Consider the following 26,670-nt stretch of genomic DNA (forward strand, 5'->3'; position numbering starts at 1 on the left):
GTAAAGAGGAGGTTGGCCCTGTTGGGTCATCAGGGAACGTTTGCTGGAGGACATTAACTGGGAAGGAAGGAGTGCAGGTGGAGAAGCCTGAAGAAGAACACTGACTAGGAGTGTTCAGAGGTTGATGAGCAGAGAGAAGGGCTCAAAGAGCCATCACCTCTACCCAGAAAACAGTGTGCCTGTTCCCCAGTGCCTGCCAAAGAAGCTGCTCTGTCTCACTGTGTTTCTCTCCCTGCAGACACCCCTGTCCTGGCAAGAGCTAGAAGGTGAGCGTGCCAGCTTCTGTGCACACAAGCGCTCAGCATCCTGGGGCAGCACAGACCACCGAAAAGAGGTAGCTACCCACTTTGACTCCCTGCCTAGGGTAGCGGCTTCTTCTCGATCCCCTAGTACCATGCAATGCATCTGCTCCACGGAGGAGTCACACTGCTCACCTCTCCTATCTTGACCTGGCCTTTTCCTGATGAGATGGCTCCTTCCTAGCTGACTCCCACTCTCCAAGTGGCCAGGTCTTAGGAGCCCAGACCCTCCTGCTAGGCAGGGGCTTGGCCAGAGGCTGCTAGTGCCTTTCAGCAGCAAGCACAGGGCTGGAGCCACCATTGTTCTTTGGGGTTGGATCCAGATAAGCAGCTCAGAGACTGGAGGAAGACGGGGAGGGAGTTCCTGGGAATTAGGAGCTCCCAGCCTCATTTCCTTCTTAACTACTCATCTAGGTTTTTTTTTGTTTGTTTTTTTGTTTTTGGAAACAGAGTCTCATTCTACTGGCCGGGCTGGAGTACAGTGGCATGATCTCGGCTCACTGCAACTTCCGCCTCCTGGGTTCAAGCAATTCTCCTGCCTCAGCCTCCTAAGTAGCTTATATTACAGGCACCCACCACCACACCCACCTAATTTTTGTTTTTTTTTTTTTTTTTTTAGTAGAGATGGGTTTCACCATGTTGGCCAGGGTGGTCCTGAACTCCTGACCTCAGGTGATCTGCAAGCTTCAGCATCCCAAAGTGCTGGGATTACAGGCGTGAGCCACCACGCCCAGCCCTAGCCTTATTTTCAAAAGAAGAGAAAAATAACGAAATGTTCCCAAACACTTTTTCCTGGCCCTCCCTCTCCCTCAGAAGTGCTCAAGTCATTGAGGTTAAGGGGAGAAAGCCGTAGGTTGGAATATTCCAGGGCTCCCCATCAGCTCCTCCTGACATGCTGTGTGGCAGCTTCTGAGAGGGTCAACTCGATAGGACTCACCCTGCACCCCTTTACAAGAGGAAGTTGCTTCTGCCCTCTATTGCTGAGAACAATGAGAAAATATGAAGTGAATATGTTGAGAGCTTAAGACAAGGGGAAAATAAAAAATATTTAAACTTTTCAATGGTCAGAGTAAACAAGTTATTCACACTAAGAATGGGGAGATGTGGTATGAGTGACCCACAATAGCACATCGGAAAGCTCTTTCTTCTTGGCTCTAGTCATAAATTTTATGGCTGTGGGCAGCAGATCTACTCTCTGAATTCCATTTCATTTAGGCTTATATTTAAATAGCTCTTCATCCCCTGAGCATTTTCCAGTTGAGGGCAAGAAGGTCCAGAATTGCACATGTGATGGGATAATATTCAAAATAGTTGATGATAATCTGTAATAATCTCAGGATATGAAAGTCAAGACGAAATCCAATATTCCCTTCTTGAGTGTCTATCCCTGTTCCTAGTGTAGTCTACTTTAAACAAGGGAGAATATCCCCATCCTTCCTGGTCTCAGGGCCTTTGAGATCGTTGTGAATGTACTCTGAATGTCCTTAGCATTCAGAAACATCATCTTCCATTGCTATTTATAGAGGGGTAGGGCTGGGCGCAGTGCCTCATGCCTGTAATCCCAGGACTTTGGGAGGCTGAGGCGGGTGGATCACGAGGTAAGGAGTTCAAGACCAGCCTGGCCAAGATGGTGAAACCCCATCTCTATTAAAAATACAAAAATTAGCTGGGGGTGGTGGTGGGAGCCTGTAATCGCAGCTACTCAGGAGGCTGAGGCAGAGAATTGCTTGAACCTGGTGGAGGTTGCAGTGAGCCGAGACCGCGCCGTTGCACTCCAGCCTGGGTGACAGAGCGAGACTCAGTCTCAAAAAAAACAAAAAAAAAAACAAACAAAAAAAGAGGGGTAGTCCATGCCTTTGGAATCTGTAAAAGACAAAATGATGGTTTCCATGTTGTATGTTTTTAATTTTTTGGAATCCAATCCATCTAGTTAAGTGAGGTATCCAACTCGTCTGAGGAACAGATCATCACAGTTTCAACACCATTGAGCTATTTTGAGATGGAAGATTAACTTCCATCCTCCTTGTATATATCTTCATGGGCCTCTGGCAGGAGCCACTCCTTGGAAGAGGGACCCAGTGCACTTTGGCTTTCCTTAATCTGCCTCTGTCTTCTTCTCTCTGGGCTGCTAGATTTCCAAGTTGAAGCAACAACTGCAGAGGACGAAGCTGAGCCGCAGTGGGAAAGAGAAGGAGCGAGGTTCCCCACTCCCAGGGGACCATGCAGTGCGGGGAGCACTGAGGGTATGTTTTCTCCCCCAGCCCTCTCCCCTTTGTTCTCCTCCATGCAGGCCTCCCTACATGGGCAGAGGTTTCCTGGGTCTTGGAGCTGCCGAGCCCCCTACCACACTGCATGCTTTGTGAAGTTTTAGTCCAAACTTGGTCTTGCTGTGTGATATTGGAAGGGCTTCTTGCAGTTCTGAATCTCCCTCTCTTCTACCCCATCCCCATATAATTGAGGCAATGACTCTACAGCACACAGTAGACTCTGCAAAGCTCAAACTTTTGGAGAAAACTGCCCTGAGTGGACCTATTGCAATCTGTAACTGTCCCCAAATCACCCTTCATTCACTCAGTTCTGCTGTGTGGACATGACCATTACCACTGGTCAGAATGAATGACTGTCTAGGCCTGGTGGGGCTGTGTGTGATTTTGTCATTTGCCTCTTCCTCAGGCGTCCCCTCCCAGCTTCCCCTCAGGGTCCCCTGTCTTGCGACTCAGCCCCTGCCTGCACAGGAGCCTGGAAGGGCTCAACCAAGAGCTGGAGGAGGTGTTTGTGAAGGAGCAGGGAGAAGAGGAGCTGCTGAGGGTGAGTGGCGGCTGCACCCTGAGTGCAACCACAGTCCGTGCCTCACTTGGCCTGGGCGAGGGGAACTGGGAGTCCTGCTCTCTGGGTCCTCACAGGCTATGGCTACACAAACAGCAGCATACAAACACCAGCCTGCAAAAGGAATGCAAATAGAGTTTATTAGTCTCAAATGGCCTTAACCCATGTCACTAGGGCAGGCTTTGTGGTGGTGAGTACAAAGACAGGGGGCAAGGATTGGCAGAGAGGAGGCCCCCCCACTGGGAGGAACAGACAGGGGTCATCTTCAGCCAAACTGCCGGTTGTCACTGTTCCCTGTGTGCTCGGCACCGGGCACCTCAGTGCCTGCTGCTCCCTGCCCCTTCTCCATCTCTACCTGGTAATACGCATGCCTCCTTCATGCCAAGCTGCTCCTATGCAGCCTTCTCCCCGACTCCACTCCCAGGCAGAATATGTGCTACCTTTGCTGAAGTCTCAGGCACTTTTTTTTTTTTTTTTGAGATGGAGTTTCACTCTTGTTGCCCAGGCTGGGGTGCAGTGGCGCGATCTCAGCTCACTGCAACCTCCGCCTCCCGGGTTCAAGCAGTTCTCTGCCTCAGCCTCCCCAGTAGCTGGGATTACAGGCGCTCGCCACCACGCCTGGCTAATTTTTGTATTTTTAATAGAGATGGGGTTTCACCATATTTGCCAGGCTGGTCTTGAACTCCTGACCTCATGATCCACCCGCCTCGGCCTCCCAAAGTGCTGGGATTACAGGCGTGAGCCACCGGCCTTTTGTTTTTTGTTTTTTTTTTTTTTTGGAGATAGAGCCTCGCTCTGGTCGCCAGGCTGGAGTGCAGTGGCGCCATCTTGGCTCACTGCAATCTCCGCCTCCCGGGTTCAAGCAATTCCCCCGCCTCAGCCTCCCTAGTAGCTGGGACTACAGGCATGCGCCACCACGCCCGGGTAATTTTTTGTATTTTAGTAGGGGGTTTCACCATGTTGGCCAGGATGGCCTCGATCTCCTGACCTCATGATCCACCCGCCTCGGCCTCCCAAAGTGCTGGGATTACAGGCATGAGCCACCGTGCTAGTCTCAGGCACATTTTTTTTTCTTTTCTTTTTCTTTTTTTTTTTTGAGACAGAGTCTCACTCTGTCACCCAGGCTGGAGTGCAGTGGCGCGATCTGGGCTTACTGCAAGCTCTGCCTCCTGGGTTCACGCCATTCTCCTGCCCCAGCCTCCCGAGTAGCTGGGACTGACTACAGGTGCCCGCCACAATGCCTGGCTAATTTTTTTTGTATCTTTGAGTAGAGACGGGGTTTCACTTTGTTAGCCAGAATGGTCTCTATATCTCGACCTCGTGATCCGCCCGCCTCAGCCTCCCAAAGTGCTGGGATTACAGGAGTGAGCCACTGCGCCCAGCTGGCCTCAGGCACAATTTTATATTTGACACAGTTTAATTGGGGAATGCCAGTTGGCCAATATTAATATGATTCTAATGGGCACACTTCTCAGTTTATGATTTACCTACTAGTTGGTTTTGAATTTGCATTTATGCAGGATTTTACATATACCCAAACACATGCACATAATTTGGTGAGCTACAGGTTCAAGTACCATTGAGTGTTTTTAAAAGGGGGTGAGGAGGTATGTAACACATGCTAATCATCAGCATACTTGTTCTGCAATGGTTACAGCACTTACAGGCTCCTGGTGGTTTGCTGCTATTGTGCCCTCCAGCATACATTATCATCTTTGTGTTCCTAGAGCCCAGGGCACAGAAGGTCCCTGCCCTCATGAGGCTTATAGTCTTATGGGGACAACACACTGATCAAGCCCTACAGGTGAATATGTAATTATACATTGGACTGTGAGTGCTATTAGGGATAAGAGCAAAGTGCTATGGAAGAAACAGGAGGGAGTTTCTTCTAGATTAAGGGGTGGCCAGGGAAATAAATGGCTGGAGGAAATGGTGTTCCGTGGTTGTGTGTCATGGATAGAGAATGACAACAGCAAGGGAAATGCCCTCGGGGTCACTGTGCTGCTGCAGGCCTGAAATACTCAGGGCTGACAGTCTTCACCGTCCTTCCCTGTTAGATCCTTGATATCCCTGATGGGCATCGGGCCCCAGCTCCTCCCCAGAGTGGCAGCTGTGATCATCCCCTCCTCCTCCTGGAGCCTGGCAACCTTGCCAGCTCTCCTTCCATGTCCTTGGCATCTCCCCAGCCTTGTGGCCTGGCCAGTCATGAGGAACATCGGGGTGCCGCCGAGGAGCTGGCATCCACCCCCAACGACAAAGGTAAGCTGCGAAGGCTGAGGCAGCAGGGCTGACTCTGCGGCACACGAGTGGCTCCACTCCCTTTTCCACCTCTAGTCAATTCAGGCCCAGCATTCTCAGTACCCCACTAGAATATCTTTATGAGTCATCTTTCTTCTGCACATTATACCAACGATAATAATGGTCCCATACATCCTGTTCTGATTGATAATTTATGAAGTCACTGCATTTATACTTCTATTTAATCCTCACTGGGATCCAAAGAAGCAATCCCTGCCATCCCCATTTTTGGGCTGAGGTTCAGCAAGCTGTAGGGGAAAGCAGCGAGTCTTCATTCAGGTGTCCACTGTACCCATTCCCAACAATGGTTTCAAAGTGGTTGTGAGTGATACAAAGTAAGAGAATGTGGTTGCTTGCCCAGGGTTGCATAGTTTGACCCAGACCAAAACCCATTTTTTTTTTACTCCAAATCTCTACTTTCTACAATGCCCTAGCTACTTCTCTGAGAAAATGAGATAAAATTCCTACCTCCTAATAATGATCCTTACATTATAAAGCATTGTGCCTATGTTGTCTGATTTGATTGTCACAGCAAGCCCATGAGGTAGGCTGGTCAAGGGCATGATCTAACAATACGCATGGGTAAACAGAGCATAGAGTAAGGAGGAATAAATGTGAGATAAATACAGATAAAGTCAATATTTGCAACCTAGGCAAAGTACATTCACTGTGTGGAAAGGGAGAGGAATTTTATCCTACAAGTGGGGTTGAGTAAAGATTGCTTCTCTGAGTCGGAGAAGAGTTCTTCTTGGAAGAAAGGATAGATTTTCAAGACTGTGGACAGGAAGAAGCTGTGGTATGTTGGCAGGGAGGGTGTTACAGTCTTGGAAGAAGGCAGAGAGAGACGCAGTTAGGATTCCTTCAAGTCTGAGATTTGGGGTTCCGGGCCCAGTCTACCTCCTGGGAATATAGAATTGGTATGAGATCTTAACTTTCCATCCATTCAACTCCGTTTTTCTGTTCTGTTATACACTGTGTATTTTTGTAAGCTGCCTCAAAGGTTTTTAAGGTAGAGTATAATCACACTGGATAAGCACACCCACTACCCTCTTCCTTACCATGTGTCCCCAGCCTTGCCACTTTACACCTCAGTCCTGGACCCAGAAAAGTGGAGGCCTTCCCTTCATCTCCACTAGACTCAGCCTTGCTCTGTTCACAGCCTCCTCTCCAGGCCACCCAGCCTTTCTTGAAGATGGCAGCCCATCTCCAGTCCTTGCCTTTGCTGCCTCCCCTCGGCCTAATCATAGCTACGTCTTCAAACGGGAGCCCCCAGAAGGCTGTGAGAAAGTGCGTGTGTTTGAAGAAGCCACGTGAGTACACCAAATGGACAGGGTGTGGGAGGGGAGGGTGGGCCTACATTCTCCCACCTTCTTCAGTCTCGGACTCTCTCTTGTCATAGAGGTGTTGTCAACTTTAGATGATAAGTATTGCCAGCTTTCCATGATCAAACGTGTTGACATTACCTACTCTGAGCACTTAAATCTTTGCTTATCATTATCTCCATAGAAACCTGCTCTCTGCCCACATGCCAGCCACAAGCGCAGCAGGAGCTGGAAAGAAAATATATCTGAAACCTAAGCCCTTTGTTTCTTCTATTTTTTTCCATCTCCGAGGAAGGTGTGAGAATTCGCTAGACCATAGTCAGAGAGAGAGAGAGAGAGAGAGATGGGGGGTGTGGGAGAACATACTAGTATTTCTCCTCAGTCAGAGATCAGAAGTGTTTCCGCCCCACGGGAGTAGAATGGGGGCCTCAACAGCTTCACAGTGCGAGCTTCGGAGTCAAGTCTCCACCCTGTGGCTGTAGTGGTTCAAGTGTCATGAACTCCCAGACAGAAATTTCCAGTCCTTGCAAGTAAGGGCTATGGAAAACTTCCAAACCGGATTGGATCGCTCAGAAGCCATTCTTCTGTTGATTTCTTTACACTTCCCTCCCATTAGCCAAGAGAATTGAGAGCCAACCTTTCCAAATGCCCCTGTCTCCGTTAGCAGGCACCAAAGAGCTCATTTCATTTCCTGCTGCCAGCTTAATACTCACCAGGGCAGATTCACACCAAGTTGGGGTTTCAGTGGCAGTCAGGAAGTTTAGTCATGGTGTGTGAGTGAAGATGTAGCTGGGACTGGATTTGGGTCATTGAGAGCACCATTTGTATCTCAAATAAGGGAGCAATAACCCATGGTGGCAGCCGAAGGTACATACAGAAGCCACAGTAGGAGTTACAGAGAAAACCATTGCCACTAGAGGTTTTGTTACTGTTATTATTGTTGCCTGGTATCCCTTCAAGACTCCTAGGCTCTCTGAGAAGCTGTGGAGGGAAGAGGCCAGATCTCTTAGCTTCAGCCGACTCTAGGCTCTTGTACCCTCCCTCAATCCACATTATGGTGGAGTAATTACAACCTGGAAATGTGGGTGGAAATTAAGATGTAGCTCATCTTGATTTTTTCATAGACTCAATGCCAGAAGAGGCCTTAAAGTCAGCTCATTTAGCTTCCTGCCCCTGCATTAACCCTTTAAGAGAGGTGGTGGGCTGGGTGCGGTGGCTCATGCCTCTAATCCCAGCACTTTGGGAGGCTGAGGTAGGCGTTTATCACCTGAGGTCAGGAGTTTGAGACCAGCCTGGTCCAACATGGCAAGACCCTGTCTCTACTAATAATACAAAATTAGCCAGGTGTGGTGGTAGGCACCTGTAATCCCAGCTACTTGGGAGGCTGAGGCAGGAGAATCACTTGAACCTGGGAGGCAGAGGTTGCAGTGAGCCGAGATCGCGCCACCGCACTCCAGCCTGGGCAACAGAGTGAGTCTCCATCTCAAAAAAAAAAAAAAAGAAGTGGTGATCAGCTGGGTGCAGTGGCTCACGCCTGTAATCCCAGCACTTTGGGAGACTGAGGTGGGCAGATCACTTGAGGCCAGGAGTTCGAGACCAGCCTGGGCAACATAGCAAAACCCAGCCTCTAATAAAAATACAAAAATTAGCCAGGTGTGTTAGTGCATGCCTGTAATCCCAGCTCCTCAGGAGGCTGAGGCATGAGAATTGCTTGAACCCAGGAGGTGGAGATTGCAGTGAGCTGAGATCACACTGCTACACTTCAGTCAGGGCAACAGACTGAGACTCTGTCTCCAAAAAAAAATAATAATAATAAGAGTGGTGGTGATCCATCAGTGATTTTCTAAGATATGCTGGGATATTGAAATTCTGTAGTTCACTGAGGTTTCTTTATTTAATCAACTTTCCTATTGGGAAGTTTGTGTGTTTAAGCCATTCTTTTGCCACATTTCCCCCTTCTTAGCTGTTGTCCCCTCTAAGATCATCTGGATTTTCCAGGCAAGGAGTCAAGGTATTCAAGGTCATGCTGGTTGCCATCATGTTCTCTGAGTGTTGCTGGGTCTCCCCTTGGTCACCTTCCCAACATGTACATGCACACACCTAGAATGTTCTCTCTCTTGCCCATTCCCCATCCCTCCATAAATTGGGACTCTTTTGAACCCTTCTCTGTCAGGGAAGCCCTTGCCACTGTGGAGTCTCTAGGACGCCAGGCCTTCCCAAACACACCCAGCACATGGGCCTTTACCCTCCACCTCTCCTGACTCTGTGCCAGGTCTCTGCTCTTCTCTTCACACCTTGCTCTTCCTGGGCTCTAGAATTATTGGCATTCCGGAATTAAGATGGTAATTGGCTGGGTGCAGTGGCTCATGCCTATAATTCCAGCACTTTGGGAAGCCAAGGGAGGATTGCTTGAGTCCAGGAGTTCAAGACCAGTCTGGGCAACATAGGGAGACACCCTCTCTACAAAAAATTTTAAAATATTATCCAGGTATGGTGGTGGGTGCCTGTAATCCTAGCTACTCAGGAGGCTTAGGTGGGAGAATCGCTTGAGCCCAGGAGGCGGAGGTTGCAGTGAGCCAAGATTGCACCACTGCATTCCAGCATGGACAAGAGTGAGACCCTGTCCAAAAAAAAAGATGGTAACCAATTTATCAGTCTGTATACTGAGTGCATTTTTCTCTGAGTGTATATATTATACTTCAATAAAAAGTAAAAAAGAAAAAGGTGATTGGTGAGAACCATTGGTGGCAGAGCTTCACCATCTTCCCATACCTTTGTCTTCTCACCTGGGATTTTTCAAACCATCAGCTTCTTAGGGCTGTTTCACCCTCTAGGCTTGAACAGACAGTAAAGAATCAGGGCTATCCCTTACTCAGGAACTCTCTGACCTGACCTTTTATCATTCCATCTTCCTAAACAATCAAAAGAGGAGGGATGATTCCTCTCACATTATAAAGGTGAGACAGGCTGGGTGCGGTGGCTCATGCCTGTCATCCCAGTGCTCTGGGAGGCCAAGGCAGGAGGATCACTTGAGCACAGGAGTTCAAGACCAGCCTGGTCAACATAGTGAGACTCCCATCTCTACCAAAAACAAAACAAAACAAAAAGTTAGCCTAGAATGGTGGCAGGCGTCTGTAATCCCAGCTCCTTGGGAAGCTGAGCAGGAGGATTACTTGCATCTAGGAGTTTGAGGCTGCAGTGAGCTATGATCACACCACTGTATTCCAGCTTGGGTGAGAGAGCAAGACCCTGTCTCTAAAAAAAATTAAAAAATTAAAATTAAAAAGGAGGGTGAGACAGATATGACAAGGACCACATGGTGAGTTAGAACCCAGATCTTCTGATAAGGTCTAGCTGCCTTTCTCACAGTAGTTGCCATCCTTTCCTCTCAAAGTTTTGAAAATCACACCTTTCTGGAGGCCAGCCTGGGCAGCATACAGAGACCCCTTCTCTACAAAATAAAAATAAAGCAATTAGCTGGGCATGGTAGTTCATGCCTGTAGTCCCAGCTATTCAGGAGGATGAGGTGAGAGGATTGCTTGGACCGGGGAGGTCGAGGCTGCAGTAAGCCATGATCCTGCCACACTGCACTCCAGCCTGGGCCACAGAGTGAGACTCTGTCTCAAAAACAAAACAACAACAACAAAGAACCCCATACCTTTCAAATGTGCCCAACAATTAGATTCTTTAGGCCAGTAGATTTCAACTAGGGAACATTTGGCAATATCAAGAGACACTTTTAGTTGTCACAGCTAGACGGCAGGAGTCGTGGTACTACTGGGATCTAGTAAGTAGAGGCCAGGGACACTGTTAAGCATCTTACAATGCACAGGACAATGCCTCCATCCCCACCGCTGCAACAAAGAATCATCCAGCCCAAAATGTCAGTGGTGCCAAGGCTGAGAAACCCCACTTTAGTCACTTGGCTTTGATCTCTGCTTTCAGGCATGTGGTCTGTCCCCAAAACACCATTCACTAAGGAAATATTTCTTTTCTTTTCTTTCCTTTTTTTTTGAGATGGAGTCTTGCTCTGTTGCCCAGGCTGGAGTGCAATGACACGACCTTGGCTTACTGCAATCTCCGCCTCCCGGGTTCAAGCGATTCTCCTGCCTCAGCCTTCTGAATAGCTAGGATTACAGGAGTGTGCTGCCATGCTCAGCTAATTTTTTGTATTTTTAGTAGAGACAGGGTTTCACCATGTCAGCCAGGCTGGTCTCGAACTCCTGACCTCAAGTGATCCGTCCACCTTGGCCTCCCAAAGTGCTGGGATTATAGGCATGAGCCACCGTGCCCGGCCACTGATGAAATCTTTCGAATGAAAAGATTTCTTGGTCTCCACTTCTTGAATCACATTGTCAGGAAGTTCTCCTTCCTGTCTACCTTCAATCCCTCCTCTTTTTAGCTAAAGTGCATTTCCTGTTGTTTAGCCATATTTTTTTAAAAATAGAGAGCTGAGGGGTTTGGTTTTCGGTCAAGTTTCGATTCTGTTTGAACAGAGACCCAGCTCCCCTGCTGCCCTGATGCTGTGATATCTCACCCTCTCTCGCTGTCTGTTTCTCTCTGTGTGTACATGTGTCTTGTGTGTGTCTCTTCATCCTCCAGGTCCCCAGGTCCTGACCTGGCCTTCCTGACTTCCTGTCCTGACAAGAACAAAGTCCATTTCAACCCGACCGGCTCAGCCTTCTGCCCCGTCAACCTGATGAAGCCCCTCTTCCCCGGCATGGGCTTCATCTTCCGTAACTGCCCCTCAAACCCGGGGTCTCCCCTTCCCCCGGCCAGCCCCAGGCCACCACCTCGGAAGGATCCAGAGGCCTCCAAGGCCTCCCCACTGCCGTTCGAGCCATGGCAGCGCACCCCACCATCAGAAGAGCCTGTGCTTTTCCAGAGCTCCTTGATGGTCTGAGGGTCCCACCCCTGCCCCACTTTACCATAGAGACCAGTGCCTTGGTGGCAGGTCCCTCCCCAGGTCCCCTGAGATGGGGTATGGAGGGGCCCTTCCCTCTCGGCCTTCGAGCACTTTCTTTCACTTACTGTGTCAAAGCCCTGGGTCCTCTTTTTGATGGGCACCGGCCCCTCTGAACATGATGGGACCTGCCTTCTCCACTAGTAGCTGGGCAGCTCACAACTCACACCTGTGTACCTGCCACATCCCTCACTTGGTGGAAAACACCCAGAAGGTCTTGAGTCCCTCACCCTTGGGTGTCAGTCCAAATGACTGTATAGGAGGCCCTTATTTTTGTCACAGAGCAAGCTGGCCATGAACGAAGGAGAGAAGACGCCACAGATTTCCTTCCCTCTCCTCCAGGAGACCATAAGATAGATCCCCCATCCTCTCAGCCCTATCCCCACGCCTCCCTCTCATTGGAGGAGCTGACCAAAGCAGCCCTAACAGGCCATAACACTTGACCAGTTCAGCTGCTGGCAGAGGGAGGAAACAAGTGTTTTCCCAAGTGGCATTTTCATCTCGCTTTCACCCTGACTAAAGATTGTCTTAAGTAGCAGCCCAGCCCACCCAGCCCCAGGTGGGTAGTGGGGAGGAGAGCTGGCATTCCTCCAGGTGGCAAATGGCGACTCTATACTCTCCGCCCGCCCCAGGGCTGGGATTGGATTAGAAAAATGCCTATTTTTCTTGTATCGATGTAGAGACTCTATTTTCTCCCAAAGACACTATTTTTGCAGCTGTTTGAAGTTTGTATATTTTCCGTACTGCAGAGCTTACACAAAATTGAAGAATGTTAATGTTCGAGTTTTCTTATCTTGTGTTTAGAGGTTGTTTTTTGCAGATCTTGGTGTTAATAGACCAAATAAATAAATAAATATTCCCAGCAGCTTGAAGTTCTGTTAAATATTTGGGGAAGGAGGAGTGGGGTAGAGATTAAGGGTATTACACTGATCATTTCATCTTTGTCTTCAAGAGAAGGAGCCTCAGTTCCCACATCTGGGTGGTGTTATGGCTGTACACAGAGTTCCTGTCCTCTGGACACCATGCTTGCATACTTTACATGGACATATAAACAACAGACCCATGAAAAGGCTGTCTAGAATGAAGAGGGTGGTTTGTCCTATAGGTAGGGTGAGGGAGTCACTGGGGAAATTATCCATTCTTGTATGAGTCTGAAAAAGCTCCCTAAGGACAATGGATTTCAGAAAGGAAAAGCAGGTGACCAAGGGAAGACAGTTTGACATTGTGGGTGTTCTTTGCACTGGTTGGATCTCTTGACAGTTTTGGGGAAGCTTTGGTTCATCTCAGGGAGTACCCACAACATAGTGTGCATACTGTTCCCTTGAAGGGAACAAAGAAAATATACAAAGACACTATTCTTATCCTTTCACAGCCTTTATAATGCTGCACCTGTAAGAGCTCTTAGGCTTTTGGGGAAAATGGGAATAATCATCTCAATATTTCAATGATGCTTTGGAATTTCCAAAGCATTTTCACAAAAGACATATCCCCATTGTATGGGTGAACAGTTGACTACCCCAAGGGCAGTCATAATAAGTACAATTGTATCTACCTCATAAGACCTGACAACAAACTCCTAAACCAGGCTATCCCAACCACCATTCATTGGGCTGGTAAGAACCAGCTACCATGTTAAGTGCTTTACATAAAGTGTTATTGAAATATGACAACCACCCAGTAAGAGAAGTCCCACTGTATAATCAGGGAAGGACAAATAGATTGAATAACTTTCCCCAAAAGACACAGATATGAAGTGGGGGAGCTAGGATTGGAAACCTGATCATTTGAATCCAGTGCCCATGTTTCTAACCACAGTGCTCTCCTGCTTGTTATTATATTCCCATTAATTTCACATGAGGAAACTCGACTCAGAGGACAAGCGAATTGTTTGAGGTCCCAGCTGGTAAAGAAGTAGAGCTGGCAGGTCTCTCCTCCCAGTTATTTGGTGCCCTGGCATCGCGGGCTGAGCTAGTAGTGTAAGCTACTGAGCAAGAGAGCAAATGTATGGGGCTTCCCATGCCACTAATATCGAGGAGACAGTGGGCTGGGGACAGACCCTATCTTCTATCCCTTACCCCTCCCTCTAAAAGACTTCTGGCTCCCCCGCAAAGCCTTAGTGAGTCAGGCCCGGAGCGATGGGTGTGGTGCTGCCCAGTATTTCCTTCCTTTGCCTGAGGCTGTGCCAAAAGAGCAGGCTGCTAGAAGAGAAGGAGCCTCGACCTAAAGAGCAGCCCAGAGTCCAGCCGGTGGCCGGAGATTTGGGCCAATTAAGTAGGGGGTTGGAGGTAGTAGTAGGAAGACCTGAGGTCAGTCTTGCCCTGGCAATTCGTGCCAGCAAGTGGAGACCCAACACTTGCATGAGGAAGGGATCCAACGAGGAGCTCATTAACGGGAAATATTCAGGAGCGCGGCGGAAGGGTTTGCGCCATTGTTGGTGAGTTGTTAAGCCTTGGAAGAAAACTGACTTCAGTAAGCTTCCATTTCCACCCCTCGATGTGAGGAAATAAGATCAGGGCTGAGAAACAGTGATGACTAATAATACCTTAAACTTGCACAGCATACTTTACAGTTTACAAAACACTCTAATTTGATCCTCACAACAGCCAAGAGGCGACAAGGCGGCTATTACTAATTATCCCTAGTTTCCAGACCTGGAAAACTCTGGCTCAGAACTTGGGTGACACGGGTAGGTTACCCCACCTTTAAGTGACCAAGCCGAGACTTACTGTGCCGCTCTCCCCCTTGGAAGCCTAGTGATGTGCCTAGGTAATGAGCAGGTAAAGTCGCTGACGCTGGGCAGCAGCTAGACGGCGCTGAGGCTCCAGTAAGAGATTTTGGCATTAGGACCCAGCAGAAGCCTGGCCGCCCGCCGCGGAAAAGACTATTGGATTTGCTCTGCCGGCCACACCTCCTCCTGCCGCGCCCACCTGTCCGTCTTCGCACAGCGCAGCCAATTGGTGGCCTCCACATCCTTATACGTCATTATTCTGCGCCCAGGTGGCTCTAGGACACCCTGTGGTGCTCTGGATCGCAGTTGTCCTCAGAGTTGCCTGATTGGAAAATCTCCAGGGCGAGGGATTAGTCTCGAGGCTGCCGGTTCCCCTGGCCCTCAGGGATGGAGCCAAGGTCCCAGGGCGGGTTTTCTTTCCTAGGAAGTGGTTGCTGGGTTCTGAGGAGTTTCCCCTTGGCAGCCCTGAGCCGGCAGTTCTGGTAGTGCCTGCTGGGCCCTGCTGGACGGCGGTCGCATGCAGCTCCTATGAGGCCCCTGCCGCCGGTCGGCGATGTCCGGCTGGAGCTGTCGCCTCCGCCGCCGCTGCTGCCGGTGCCGGTTGTGAGCGGGTCTCCAGTCGGCTCCTCCGGGCGTCTCATGGCCTCTAGCAGCTCCCTGGTGCCCGACCGGCTGCGCCTGCCGCTCTGCTTCCTGGGTGTCTTTGTCTGCTATTTTTACTATGGGATCCTGCAGGAAAAGATGTGAGCGACCCCGGGGGCGGGTCGACATTCTCTCCCCAGCCTGTGACAAGGGTCCTGGGCCTTCTGCCTCTGGACCTGGGCTTTCCTTTTGTCCTCCTGCCCGGCTGTCGCCCTCTTAGCACCCCACTACTTTTGCAGCTATGGCTGAGCCTACCCAGAATTCCAGAACTCCAGGGTTATTTTCTGGATTCTTCGGACTTGGTTATTTTCTTTTCTTAGCTGTTTTTCCCTGCTTGGTTCTGAGGGCCTGCGATTTACAGGCTGAGACTTCTACCCCTCAAACAGGACCCGAGTCGGCCCCCTTTTGGTACTCCCAGATGCTTGCAAACAACCTATTCGCCCTCGGCCTTGGTGCCATAGCCGAAATACCGTCTCCTCCTGCCTGGGGTACCTGATTTCACTATCTCGTTCTGCATGTTTCCTCTCCCTCTTTTTCGGGTATTCTTTTCTTAGGCTTTGGAATCAGTAGGCTGGGATGTCTAGTTTCTAGATCCAGTAAAATCAGCCGCTTTTGCAAATGAGCCTAGTGGTCCTTACAAACTCTGCCTACATCCAGAGAGGCAAGATAATTTTAAAGTTTTCAGTGGCTCGGGATATATTAGATGACAGTGAGTGAAATATACTAATTTCTCCCTCTTTTCTCTTGCATTTCATTTCTAGAACAAGAGGAAAGTATGGGGAAGGAGCCAAGCAGGAGACGTTCACCTTTGCCTTAACTTTGGTCTTCATTCAATGTGTGATCAATGCTGTGTTTGCCAAGATCTGTGAGTACCTAGATAGTAATTTGTTGGGTACCCCACCACCCCAAGTTCCCTCAGTATGCTGGGCATTAAGCATTGATTCAACCTTAAAGGCTAACTCATGATCTCCACCCCATTTTGTACCTACACAGCCTCTCTGTGAAGTCTGTAAAACTAATGACTTTGAAGTGGAGTAAAATATTATTTCCCCAATTTTTATCAGCTTCTGAGTTAGAAATGTTCAGAGAATGGGTCTTCTATATTCCAAATCCCCGTTGAAAATACTTAAAACATTTTTTTCTTTCCCTTTGAGTTTCTTTTGTGTGTCAGCTTCAAGCATGCTTTGAGCATTCTCTCTTTGTTCCCTGGGGACTAGCAGCGGGGCCGACTGGTCCCTTGAACTGAATGCGGCCCCCACCTCCGCCCTGCATGTGGTCTTTTGTTGGGCTTAGGTAGAATTGGAAAGATGAATAATTTTCAGAGATTTCCCAGTGTAACAGGACAGAAATAGCTTGTGTCTTATTTGACAGACAAGTTCCTTTCATGTGGCTTCAGCTTTGCTTAGTGGTCCATCCTAGCCCCACCAGGTTTCTCTTTTTTTTTTTTTTCTTTTCTTTTTTTTTTTTTTCTGTCTTCTCCCAGTGATCCAGTTTTTTGACACTGCCAGGGTGGATCGTACCCGGAGCTGGCTCTATGCTGCCTGTTCTATCTCCTATCTGGGTGCCATGGTCTCCAGCAACTCAGCACTACAGTTTGTCAACTACCCAACTCAGGTGAAACCTCAGGGTGGGACGATGGTTGGCTCAGATATCATTTGAAAAGGACTAAGAGTTCTTCCCTCAGATCTGTGAGTTTAAAAAAAAAAAAAAAAAGATAACGGTCCTCTAAGACATTAGGAGTGTATAGAACCATAGAACTTAGGTTTAGTGGTGGTGGGTTGGGCCATGATAGGGCTGCTTTCTGAGGCTGAGGTCTCTGGTGCAGGCCCTGTGCTTATTCATCTTAATCAGTGCGGTACCTAGCATAGTACCTGACACATCACAGATGCTCAGAAATTATTTGCTGGATTTAATTTCAGGTCCTTGGTAAATCCTGCAAGCCAATCCCAGGTAAGCAAAGAAGATGGTCTTCCTCTTCTGTCGTCACTCTTCCTATAGTAAGGTCTCTCTCTGCTACAACTGTGTCGCTCTCGGCTTCATCATCCCATCATGGCTGTCCCCAGGGACTTTCCCCCAGCTCTCCCTGCTGCCCATCCTGTCATCTGTGTCACTTCTTGTGATGTTCATAGGCTGGTAATCCTTAATAGGAGCTAAAGGCTGACCTAGCCTGCTTCACTTGGTCAGCCATTTCTGTGTTGCATGTGTTTATATTGTCATTAGACAACTTAATTCCCATTTGGATCATCAGTTTCTTTATCTCAACTTCTTTTCCTTCTCCACTGTTCCCCACCCTTGTCCTGTCCCTTCCTGGACTTTTCACCTTTGTTCTCTACCTCCTCCCTGTCTTATACTTAACCCTGTTGCTCAATCCTTATCTAGGTGCCAGCCTGGCACCCTCCTTTTGTCCTCTCTAAGCCTTCCTTCTCAGTCATTCTTTTCTCCCTGAGTCTTTTCTTGATTCCTGGGAGGGAGGGTATTGGGGTCATCGATGCCTTATGGATGCCTGAATTTTCCGCTGTTTTTTCCCCGTAGTCATGCTCCTTGGGGTGACCCTCTTGAAGAAGAAATACCCGTTGGCCAAGTACCTGTGTGTGTTGTTAATTGTGGCTGGAGTGGCCCTTTTCATGTACAAACCCAAGAAAGTTGTTGGGATAGAAGAACACACAGTCGGCTATGGAGAGCTACTCTTGGTATGAGATCCTGTTGGGGAAGGCAGCCTTTTCCAGCAAACTTAACCAAAGGATAGTCTCACCTAGGCAGGTAGAAGGCCAATTGTGTGTCAAGGGAGGTTGTGGTGTTCCTTGTCCCCATATCTGGTTTTTGCTGCAGGCCCCTGGCTCTGTTAATGCCATAGTGGGAAACCTGAAATATTTAACTACAGCTCAGCTCTCATTCTGAAGAAGAGATAACTCTGAGGGTTGTGGCTGAATCCTGGTGTGAAGTCACAGAGACCTGAGAGCAAAGAGGGAAGGAATAATGTCTCTCACTGTGGCTTTCCAAGAAACCTGGAAGCCAGAGTTTAAAATAATATTATAGTAGATGGTATGTATGCATTAAGCACTGTTCCAAGTGTTTTACATGTTAATTGACTAATTTTTACAACAATAATCTCATATGTAGTATTATCTCCATTTTACAGATGAAGAAACTAGGTACAGAGAGATTAACTCGCTTTCCCATGGTCACTTGGCTATTTGAAGTGGCAGAGTCAGGATTCCAATCCAGGCAGCCTAAGCACAGGATCCAGTCTCTGGAGCACTATACTCCAAGCTAGGAAGCTAACCTGCTGGGACTACCTTTCCCCTCCCAGTATGTTGGGCAGTGAGCTTCCTGCTCTACTCTGATTACAAAATCACTACGTAGCTCAGTTAGCCTGTCAGTCCAGTTCCTGGGCTGGGGGGCAGGGGTGGGGGGCAGTGAGCATGGTCTCTCCCCACCTTCCACCTGTGACCAAATGGCAACGTTTTGTTCTGAGGACTTTAAAGGCAGTGGCTTTCCGAGGAGCCTCTGAGAGTGACAATCCTGTGTCCTGGGTTAGGAAAGGGCCCTGTTGACCACTTCACTGCAGGCTGCACCCTTTCTTTCCCAGCTATTATCGCTGACTCTGGATGGACTGACTGGTGTTTCCCAGGACCACATGCGGGCTCATTACCAAACAGGCTCCAACCACATGATGCTGAACATCAACCTTTGGTCGACATTGCTGCTGGGAATGGGTGAGAGCCAGTTCTGCTGTTCTTCCCATGTATCACCAGAGGGCAGGCTGCCTTCATCCTTTTGATCCCTCTAGCTGTTAGTTGCCCAGACCAAGGGCCTGAATTAGTTTCAAGATGCCCTTTTGTTCAAGCCCTTGAGAAACCTTCCTGGAAAAACCTGCACCAGCAGGATTTGTTTGCTACTTGTTACTGGCACAATGAAGGAGAGTCATGTGTCAGGTGTCATGGGAAGACACTCTAGTAAAACACAGGGAGGTACCTGGGAACTTTCATGAGGGAAGTCAGACACACGTAGTGCTCACAGGAAACAGAGTTAGCTATATGCTGAAAAGAGTTCAAATGTGAATGATTTGCTTTGAAATCAGTGCTTCCTAACTTTTCATATTTGGGTACATGTAGAAAGTATTTTTTGTACAGCACACTGGGGTTAATGGCGGAGGCTGCTGATGGCTGGAGGTGACTAATGCGAGGGGCTTCCTTGAGCTAAGGATGTGTGGGTCAGCATCTCTACAGCATCTGAGGATTTCTGCTTGTAATCACTTTGGTAGAAGTAACTCATTAACTTTCAAGCCTTTCTCACAAAATTCTCTTTAGTTTCTCTAATCAGAGAAAAATATGAGAAGAATCAATGATGAGATGATGCAAACCCACACCATACACTTTCCCGCGTCCCACCTCCCTTGCAGTTCTTTAACAGGACATGTGCAGGAGTCTGTGTGTGTGTGTGTGCACATTTTGTGTGCACAAAATGCGCCGTACATTTGTTGACATGTCTTCTCAGGAATCCTGTTCACTGGGGAGCTCTGGGAGTTCTTGAGCTTTGCTGAAAGGTACCCTGCCATCATCTATAACATCCTGCTCTTTGGGCTGACCAGTGCCTTGGGTCAGGTGAGTGCTTGAAAGGGGATGGCTTGGCTTCCCTACTCTGGCAGCTGGTTCCCTAAGAAAGATTGGCCTGGCTGGAAGAAGAGGGTGGCAAGATTAGCCCTGAGGTCTGTTTATAGACTTTAGACCAATGGCAGATACCCAGGAGCCCACCGGACCTCACCTTTATCTTTCTCTAGAGCTTCATCTTTATGACGGTTGTGTATTTTGGTCCCCTGACCTGCTCCATCATCACTACAACTCGAAAGTTCTTCACAATTTTGGCCTCTGTGATCCTCTTCGCCAATCCCATCAGCCCCATGCAGTGGGTGGGCACCGTGCTTGTGTTCCTGGGTAAGTGGCCACACAGAGACACAGTGACAGCTGAATTTTTTCTCCTAAAATTTACTTGTATATTTATGAAATTTATTTAAATATTTTAGAGAAAACTTTTCTTTTTTTTTGAGACGGAGTTTCGCTCTTGTTGCCCAGGCTGGAGTGAGTGCAATGATACGATCTCAGCTCACGTGTCGGGTGAGCCTCCTCCTCCTCCTGGGTTCAAGCAACTCTCCTGCCTCAGCCTCCCGAGTAGCGAGGATTACAGGCATGCACCACCATGCCCGGATGATTTTGTATTTTTAGTAGAGATGGGGTTTCTCCGTGTTGGTCAGGCTGGTCTCAAACTCCCGACCTCAGGTGATCCCCCTAGCCTCAGCCTCCCAGAGTGCTGGGATTATAGGCATGAGCCACCGCGCTCAGCCCAGAGAAAACTTCTTTAAAAGAGAAAAGAGGCTGAGTGTGGTGGCACACGCCTGTAATTCTAACACTTTGGGAGGCTGAGGCAGGAGTATCACTTGAGTTTAGGAGTTCGAGACCAGCCTGGGCAACATGATGAGACCCTTGTCTCTGCAAAAAAATACAAAAATTAGCTGAGCGTGGTGGCACACGCCTGTGGTCCCAGCTACTCGGGGCTGAGGTGGGAGGATCGTTTGAGCCCAGGAGGTGGAGGCTGAGGTGAGCTGTGATCACACCACTGCACTCCCACCTGGGTGACAGAGTGAAAACCTGTGTCAAAAGAAAATAAAAAGAGAACAGGAAGCTTTATTTCTAATCCAGCCTTCCTAGGGTCTCCCTCTGTTGCTCAGGCTGGAGTGTAGTGGCACAATCATAGCTCACCGCAACCTTGATCTCCTGGACTCAAGCGATCCTCCCACCACAGCCTCCCGAGTAGTTGGGATTATAGGCATGTACCACAGCACCTGACTAATTTTTTTTTGTAGCGATGGGGTCTTGCTGTGTTGCCTAGGCTGGCCTTAAACTCCTGGGCTCAAATGATCCTCCTGCCTCAGTCTCCCAAAATGCTGGGATTGCAGGTGTGAGTCACCACATTCAGCCATAGCCTAGAAGTTTTGACTTCTTTTAGTCTTGCTGTATTATATATATGTATCTATATCTATCTATATCTATATATAGATATATTTACATAGATACAGATATCTGTAATAACTAGTATCCTGGTGCCATTCTCTTGTCTCTGAGGAAGTTACATAAAACCAGTGTTCTGACGTGTATTTTATTTAAAGCCCCCATTTTGGAGATACAAGGCTGACTACCCCACCCCACCACAATCATTGGTAAGTTTCATTTCCCCCCATAAGGCTAAGCCCATTTTCTTCCTTTTCATAGGTCTTGGTCTTGATGCCAAGTTCGGGAAAGGAGCTAAGAAGACATCCCATTAGGAAGAGAGAGACTACCTCCACCTCAAGAATATTTAAGTTATTATCTCAAACAGTGACATCTCTTGGGAAAATGGACTCAATAGGAATATGGGACTGAGTTCCATTCTTTTTTAAAAAAATAAAATCAAGCAAAATCACATATTCTAAAAAATGCACTTGGATTTTAACAAGACAGAGTTGGTGGTTTTTGTTCTTCATGCCCTGGAGCAGTCTATGGTAAATAAAAGAGGGAGGGAAGAGGCAGAGCTGGATGTTCATTACCCAGGCTGCTCCTCTCACGGGTGTGGTTAGCATGGTTGAGTGGGTGATTCCCCCAAGAGCCTGAGCATTATAGGGAGGAACTCTATGAGATCGCAGAATTGTGCTAACGGCTTCTGTTCCGATGGGTGAGGCTTGTCCCATTAGAGCTGGTCCCATTAGAGGACGGGTGGCTGTCCATTAGAGCCAGAGAATGTAAAAGTCACTTCCTCTCCTAAAGCTCCTATGGGCAAATATTTCATTAAAAAAACAAAGTTATGTTCTGTCTTTTTCTTAGGCCTGGTGCAGTAGCTCACACCTGTAATCCCAGCACTCTGGGAGGCTAAGGCAGCAAGATCACTTGAGTTCAGGAGTTTGAGACCAGCCTAGACAACATAGTTAGACCTTGTCTCCACTAAAAATCAAAAACAGAAAAGAAATATTCATTGAGGTTGTGGTAAAATGAACCCAGAGTTTCAGAATCTACTGTTTTGCCATTTCCCCACTGCCTCCCCTTCAGCCACAGCTCTATCAAGACCAGAATTGAGACTCAGTGCATACATCATGATCAGCTTTGGAAGGTCTGTGATGTACTTTTCCTGATTTTCATCCTCCATCTGTCTGTCTGTTCTCAGTCTACCTGGTCCCCTCCAGGGAGGCTGAGTTAATCCCTACTATTACCCTGCCTCCTCCAGCTGCTGAAGCATTGCAGTCCTCTGCCATCCTTTGCTGTGCCAAGGTGTCACCATGCCAGCTTCTGCCTGTTGAAAGGGATGCTGGCGGAAGTCATGGTGGCTGAGTCCTGGCACAGCCACTGTCGAGTTGTCTGGGTGGCAGCAGAGGGAAAAGGCGGAGTATGGAGCAGAGCCACCTGCCCACTGCTGCCTTTAGAGTTGGAAATCGCAATCCTCCAAGGACCAAACTTTACACATGAAAGTGCATTTCCACCAGCTGCAACTTTCTCTCCATCTGTTCAGCAGCCCCAGCCCCTTGGCTCTCCAGATGGGAGCCTGGCCTCCTTCCTGAACGGCTGCCTTGCCACCCCCCGCCCAGCCTTTCAAGCCCTGCCTCACTTGTGCTCATCTCACTCTCTGGGGGCCCAGGTGTCGCTGCAGCCCTGCCCCCAAAAGCCCCCTATCATTTTGAACTGCTGGAGAGAGAAGATGCTTTAAGTACATCTGGCTGAACTTAACTTCCTTCCTTTCTCCACCCTCTTTCCCCTGTCTTTTTTTAATCCTGAAAGTTGCATCAATTAGCTTCTTCCCTACTAGATTTATAGGTCTTCGAAACTGTCTTCTCCTGTGGATTGGTTAGGTGGTTAGAGCATGTTACTAGGGCCAGGGACCTGCAGGTGCAAGCAGTTGTCATCTGGGCCTGTTTTAAGAGACATCTTCCCAGCTACCAGACCAATTCCCTCTACCTCTTCCTTCTACCATTTTCAACCAGTTGTCTCAAAAACGCTTAATACTAGTCATGAGCAAGGCAGGGTTTCAATAGCTCAGCATGGCTCTCACCTGTTATCAGAGAAATGGCTTGTAGAGCAAGCCTGTCCTACCCAGGGTGGGCTGGGGGCCCAGTTCTGGTGTATTTGTTCAGTCCCCTGTCCATCCATCTTACATTTACTTCCTTTTGGGTGCCATGTATTGTGAACATGCTGGGAGTTCAAAGTTAAGTAGGACTAGAACTTACCCTCTAGGGACTTCACAGTCTAATAGGGAGACAGGAAAACACATTATTGCCTCTCAGAAATGCAGGGATAACAACGAAGGAAGGTGTCCGGGCAAGGTGAGGCTTGAGCTGGAGAGTGTAGGAAGATGAAAGGAGGAGGAGGAGCTGGAGCTTGGGCTCCACTGCCAAGCAGGAAAAGGGGTGCCTGACTACCTTTCACCCCTTGCTCCCGCCTAGGTCAGTTCCATAGGGAACATATCGTAGGAGAACATATGGCAGATTTTACAGGAGGCATTGTTTTGTTCAACTTGAAGATACCTGAAAAGGTTCTGTGAGCTGCCAGCTTGCTTGGGGTGTCAACTTACCTGTAGGATCACAGGGACTGGGAGAGTCCGTTGACTAAAGTCAGTAACACTGTTAACTTGTAATAGGGCTGATAAATGTGAAATACCAGACAAGTTCAAACAAAAGTGATGGTGATGGCTAACCCTGGGCGGCCTGATGCCCCAGGTTTCTAAAGATCAAAGGACTTTCATCTGCAGTTAATTCTCAGCTATGTGTCGAAGGGAGGGAACCGGCACACAAATTTCCCCAGACACTGTTTTTCGTTTGGGGTGTATGGTGCTTACAGCTATTTTGGTCAAAGCATGAGCCATCTCCTTTACTGTTCATGCTCAGGTGCATGATAAAATGATTTTTCATTCCCTGTTCACCTTTTCATCTGTGGCAAGGGGAGTAACCCCCTGCCCCCCACTGCCCCGCTGCAGTGTGATTTGGGGTACGATCATGGGGAAAGCTATTCTGGAGTTTAAAAGAAACTGAAGTCCCATATTGTTTTTAAAAGGACTTAAGGTGGCAGGAATTAAACATGAACGGTAGGTAATCTATCAAGTGAGGTATTTAGGAATGGATTATGTGTTTTCTCACAGCTTCACCACCCTTGTGAAAAGGGGACTCAGCAGACATCCACACTTTTTAGAGTTGGGAAAACCTAAATGAGGGACAGTTAGGTGACCTGCGGTGGGTCCCTAGGTATGTCCCTGAGACACAAACTAGAACTCCAGGCTCCCTGAATTCAAGTTGCATTTTGGACCTGTGCCCTCTGAGGGAGGAAAGTGAAGCCCGCTGGGAGACCCTTTGCCTCTGTCTGGCCCCACTTATCAGTGGAACAGTTTGCAGGTTTTATGACTAGTGCTGGTCATTTTCCCCAGATGCCCTGGCAGAGAAATTGTCCTGAGTCTCTGTAGAATCATTCAGCCCTTCCCACTAAAAACACACCAGCTGTCTTTGGGAACAGTAATCTCATATATTTATAGAGCGCCTTCTTTCCCAAAGCTCTTTAGTACGTGACATTTTATCCTTAGAACACTCCTGGGAAGAGGTTGGGCCAGAAACCAGTCTCCCCATATTTGGAAGAGGGAGCCTGAAACCCACCAAAATGCATCAGCTGAAGGTCGCGTTGCACTGCCCCGCAGGAGGGCAGGAGCCTCCCATTTCACTTCCCACTTTCCGGGGTCAGGGAACCCTAATCCTCAGTGGGCTAAACTAGTGGTTTCCAGTTGTTTGGATTTTCTGGAAGTTCCCAGTAGAATTTTCAATTAATTTGGAGGTATGCTGGCTTTTAATTTTTTTCAAGTAAGTACGTTTTTAAAATACCAAGTATCACCATTGTGGTTTAAAAAGTTTTTTTGTTTTTCTTTTTGTTTTTTGTTTGTTTGTTTGTTTTTCTGAGACAAGGTCTGGCTCTGTTGCCCAGACTGGAGTGCAGTGGTGCGATCATGGCTCGCTGCAACCTCCACTTCCTGGGCTCAAGCCAACCTCCCATCTCAGCCTCTTGAGTAGATGGGTCTACAGGTGCATGCCACAACACCTGGCTAATTTTTATAATTTTGGAGAGACGGGGTTTTGCTATGTTGCCCAGGCTGGTCTCAAATTCCTGAGCTCAGGGGATCCACTTGCTTCAGCCTCCCAGAGTGCTGGGATTACAGGCATGAGCCACCACTCTTGGCCTAACTCAGAAGATTTTAGGAAAAGCTATCCAACCTCAGAATAAAGGACCCTTCTTCCAAAGAAATTATGATTGGAGGCCGGGCACAGTGGCTCATGCCTGTAATCCCAGCACTTTGGGAGGCCGAGGCGGGAGGATCACCTGAGGTCAGGAGTTTGAGACCAGCCTGACCAACATGGTGAAACCCCATCTCTACTAAATACAAAAAATTAGCTGGGCATGGTGGAGCACACCTGTAATCCCAGCTACTTGGGAGGCTGAGGCAGGAGAATCGCTTGAACCCAGGAGGCAGAGGTTGCAGTGAGCCGAGATCGCACCATTGCACTCCAGCCTGAGCAACAAGAGTGAAACTCTGTCTCAAAAAAAAAAAAAAAAAAGTTATGATTGGAAATCATACTACTGTATTCATTAAATTAATTTTTAATTGCAGAAAATGTTCAACATAAAACGTTATTCTACAATCATACATTGTAGGGTATATCACTATACTTGTTTGCTTGATGTACTTGGTCAGTTTGGGCACTGTATTCCACAGTGCAGTCTAGCAGAGCTGAATGTCACATAAACATGCTTGTCTGACAGAGACAGAAGCAACCTGAAATGAGATTTTCTGTAATTTGGATACTTTAAGAGATTCTAGAAGCCACACCCCCCTGGCCTTGGCTGCTTCTGCCTTCCATCTATAAGGCCTGGAGGACAGCAGGCTATGGAGGCTTAGAGAGCTTTCCAGAAAGGGCCGTAAGGAGACTCCAGGCATGCCTGCTGAGATCTGCCCCCAGCGTGTTCAGACCAGGGGTTTGATCACCCAGCCCAGAACGTCCAGAATATATTCTGGAGGGTTGCCACCAGCTGGTGAGAGCCAGTTTCTGACAGACATGGTCCTCAGAGTGGGAGCCAGTGGGCTATGCCTGGCATTGGCAGGAAGGGCGGGAAGGGGAGCGAAGAGGGACTTGGGATGAAGCGTGACTTCATTCAGCGCCTTCCACTCTGTGGCAGTATGAGCCTGCGAGGACAGGTGGGTTTTTGGTCTGAATATGCCTGACTCCCCCATGATTTCTGGGAGAGGTAGAAGAGGGAAGTGGTTCAAGGCATTCACCAAGGGGAGGGATGGTATATTTCTTCCTGCTCACTTCTGTGTTTTGTCATGGTGTGTGGGTGGCCAGAGCTAACAGAAGCACTATGTTTCAGCTGAGGTTACCGACAAGACGCCATTTCCTCCTACTCAGAACCCAAGAACTGCCACAGTCAGACCACAGCCCTAGAGGGAATGTGTTACCTTACATGAAGGCTGGGGACTCCCCGAAAACATTCTCTCTTTCTGTGTGTGTGTGTCTGTGTGTGTGTGTATGTGTGTGTGTAG

The 26,670-nt window shown here is 48.3% G+C and overlaps 2 protein-coding genes across 6 annotated transcripts in view; both read left to right on the forward strand.

Annotated features, from left to right (window-relative positions):
• FAM117A (family with sequence similarity 117 member A) overlaps positions 1 to 12,573 on the forward strand; it is a 53,839-nt gene extending 41,266 nt beyond the window's left edge. Inside the window, exons 3-9 of one of the 3 annotated variants that reach the window (XM_063655928.1) lie at positions 239 to 334; positions 2,432 to 2,542; positions 2,973 to 3,107; positions 4,783 to 4,929; positions 5,183 to 5,384; positions 6,583 to 6,733; positions 11,348 to 12,573. In XM_063655928.1, the coding sequence (XP_063511998.1) occupies positions 239 to 334; positions 2,432 to 2,542; positions 2,973 to 3,107; positions 4,783 to 4,929; positions 5,183 to 5,384; positions 6,583 to 6,733; positions 11,348 to 11,648 (1,143 nt within the window). In that variant the 3' untranslated portion in view covers positions 11,649 to 12,573. The remainder of the gene's footprint in view (positions 1 to 238; positions 335 to 2,431; positions 2,543 to 2,972; positions 3,108 to 4,782; positions 4,930 to 5,182; positions 5,385 to 6,582; positions 6,734 to 11,347) is intronic. The other 2 variants (XM_063655929.1, XM_054456538.2) reach the window with 2 other exon arrangements.
• A 2,088-nt stretch (positions 12,574 to 14,661) lies between these two features.
• SLC35B1 (solute carrier family 35 member B1) lies at positions 14,662 to 21,567 on the forward strand. 3 transcript variants are annotated; one of them, XM_063655930.1, is made up of 9 exons: positions 14,662 to 14,834; positions 15,840 to 15,943; positions 16,562 to 16,692; positions 16,998 to 17,028; positions 17,611 to 17,768; positions 18,668 to 18,794; positions 19,576 to 19,682; positions 19,859 to 20,012; positions 21,345 to 21,567. In XM_063655930.1, exons 1-9 carry the CDS (start codon positions 14,824 to 14,826, stop codon positions 21,395 to 21,397), a joined length of 876 nt encoding a protein of 291 aa, XP_063512000.1. In that variant the 5' UTR covers positions 14,662 to 14,823; the 3' UTR covers positions 21,398 to 21,567. The 3 variants fall into 3 exon arrangements, with proteins under 3 accessions (XP_063512000.1, XP_054312515.1, XP_054312517.1); XM_054456540.2 differs by having other exon boundaries at positions 14,703 to 15,179; XM_054456542.2 differs by lacking the exon at positions 14,662 to 14,834 and having other exon boundaries at positions 16,587 to 16,692.
• The last annotated feature ends 5,103 nt before the right edge of the window (positions 21,568 to 26,670 follow it).

This window comes from Pongo pygmaeus, chromosome 19 (assembly GCF_028885625.2).
Source record: "Pongo pygmaeus isolate AG05252 chromosome 19, NHGRI_mPonPyg2-v2.0_pri, whole genome shotgun sequence".
In the NCBI taxonomy this organism is placed as follows: Eukaryota; Metazoa; Chordata; class Mammalia; order Primates; family Hominidae; genus Pongo; species Pongo pygmaeus.

Coding starts and splice junctions, on each gene's coding strand:
- SLC35B1 (XM_054456540.2), top strand. CDS start 14,965: ATGAGGCCCCTGCCGCCGGTCGGCGATGTCCGGCTGGAGCTGTCGCCT. Junction 16,693..16,997: donor TTGTCAACTACCCAACTCAG/GTGAAACCTCAG, acceptor ATTTAATTTCAG/GTCCTTGGTAAATCCTGCAA. Junction 20,013..21,344: donor CACCGTGCTTGTGTTCCTGG/GTAAGTGGCCAC, acceptor TCCTTTTCATAG/GTCTTGGTCTTGATGCCAAG.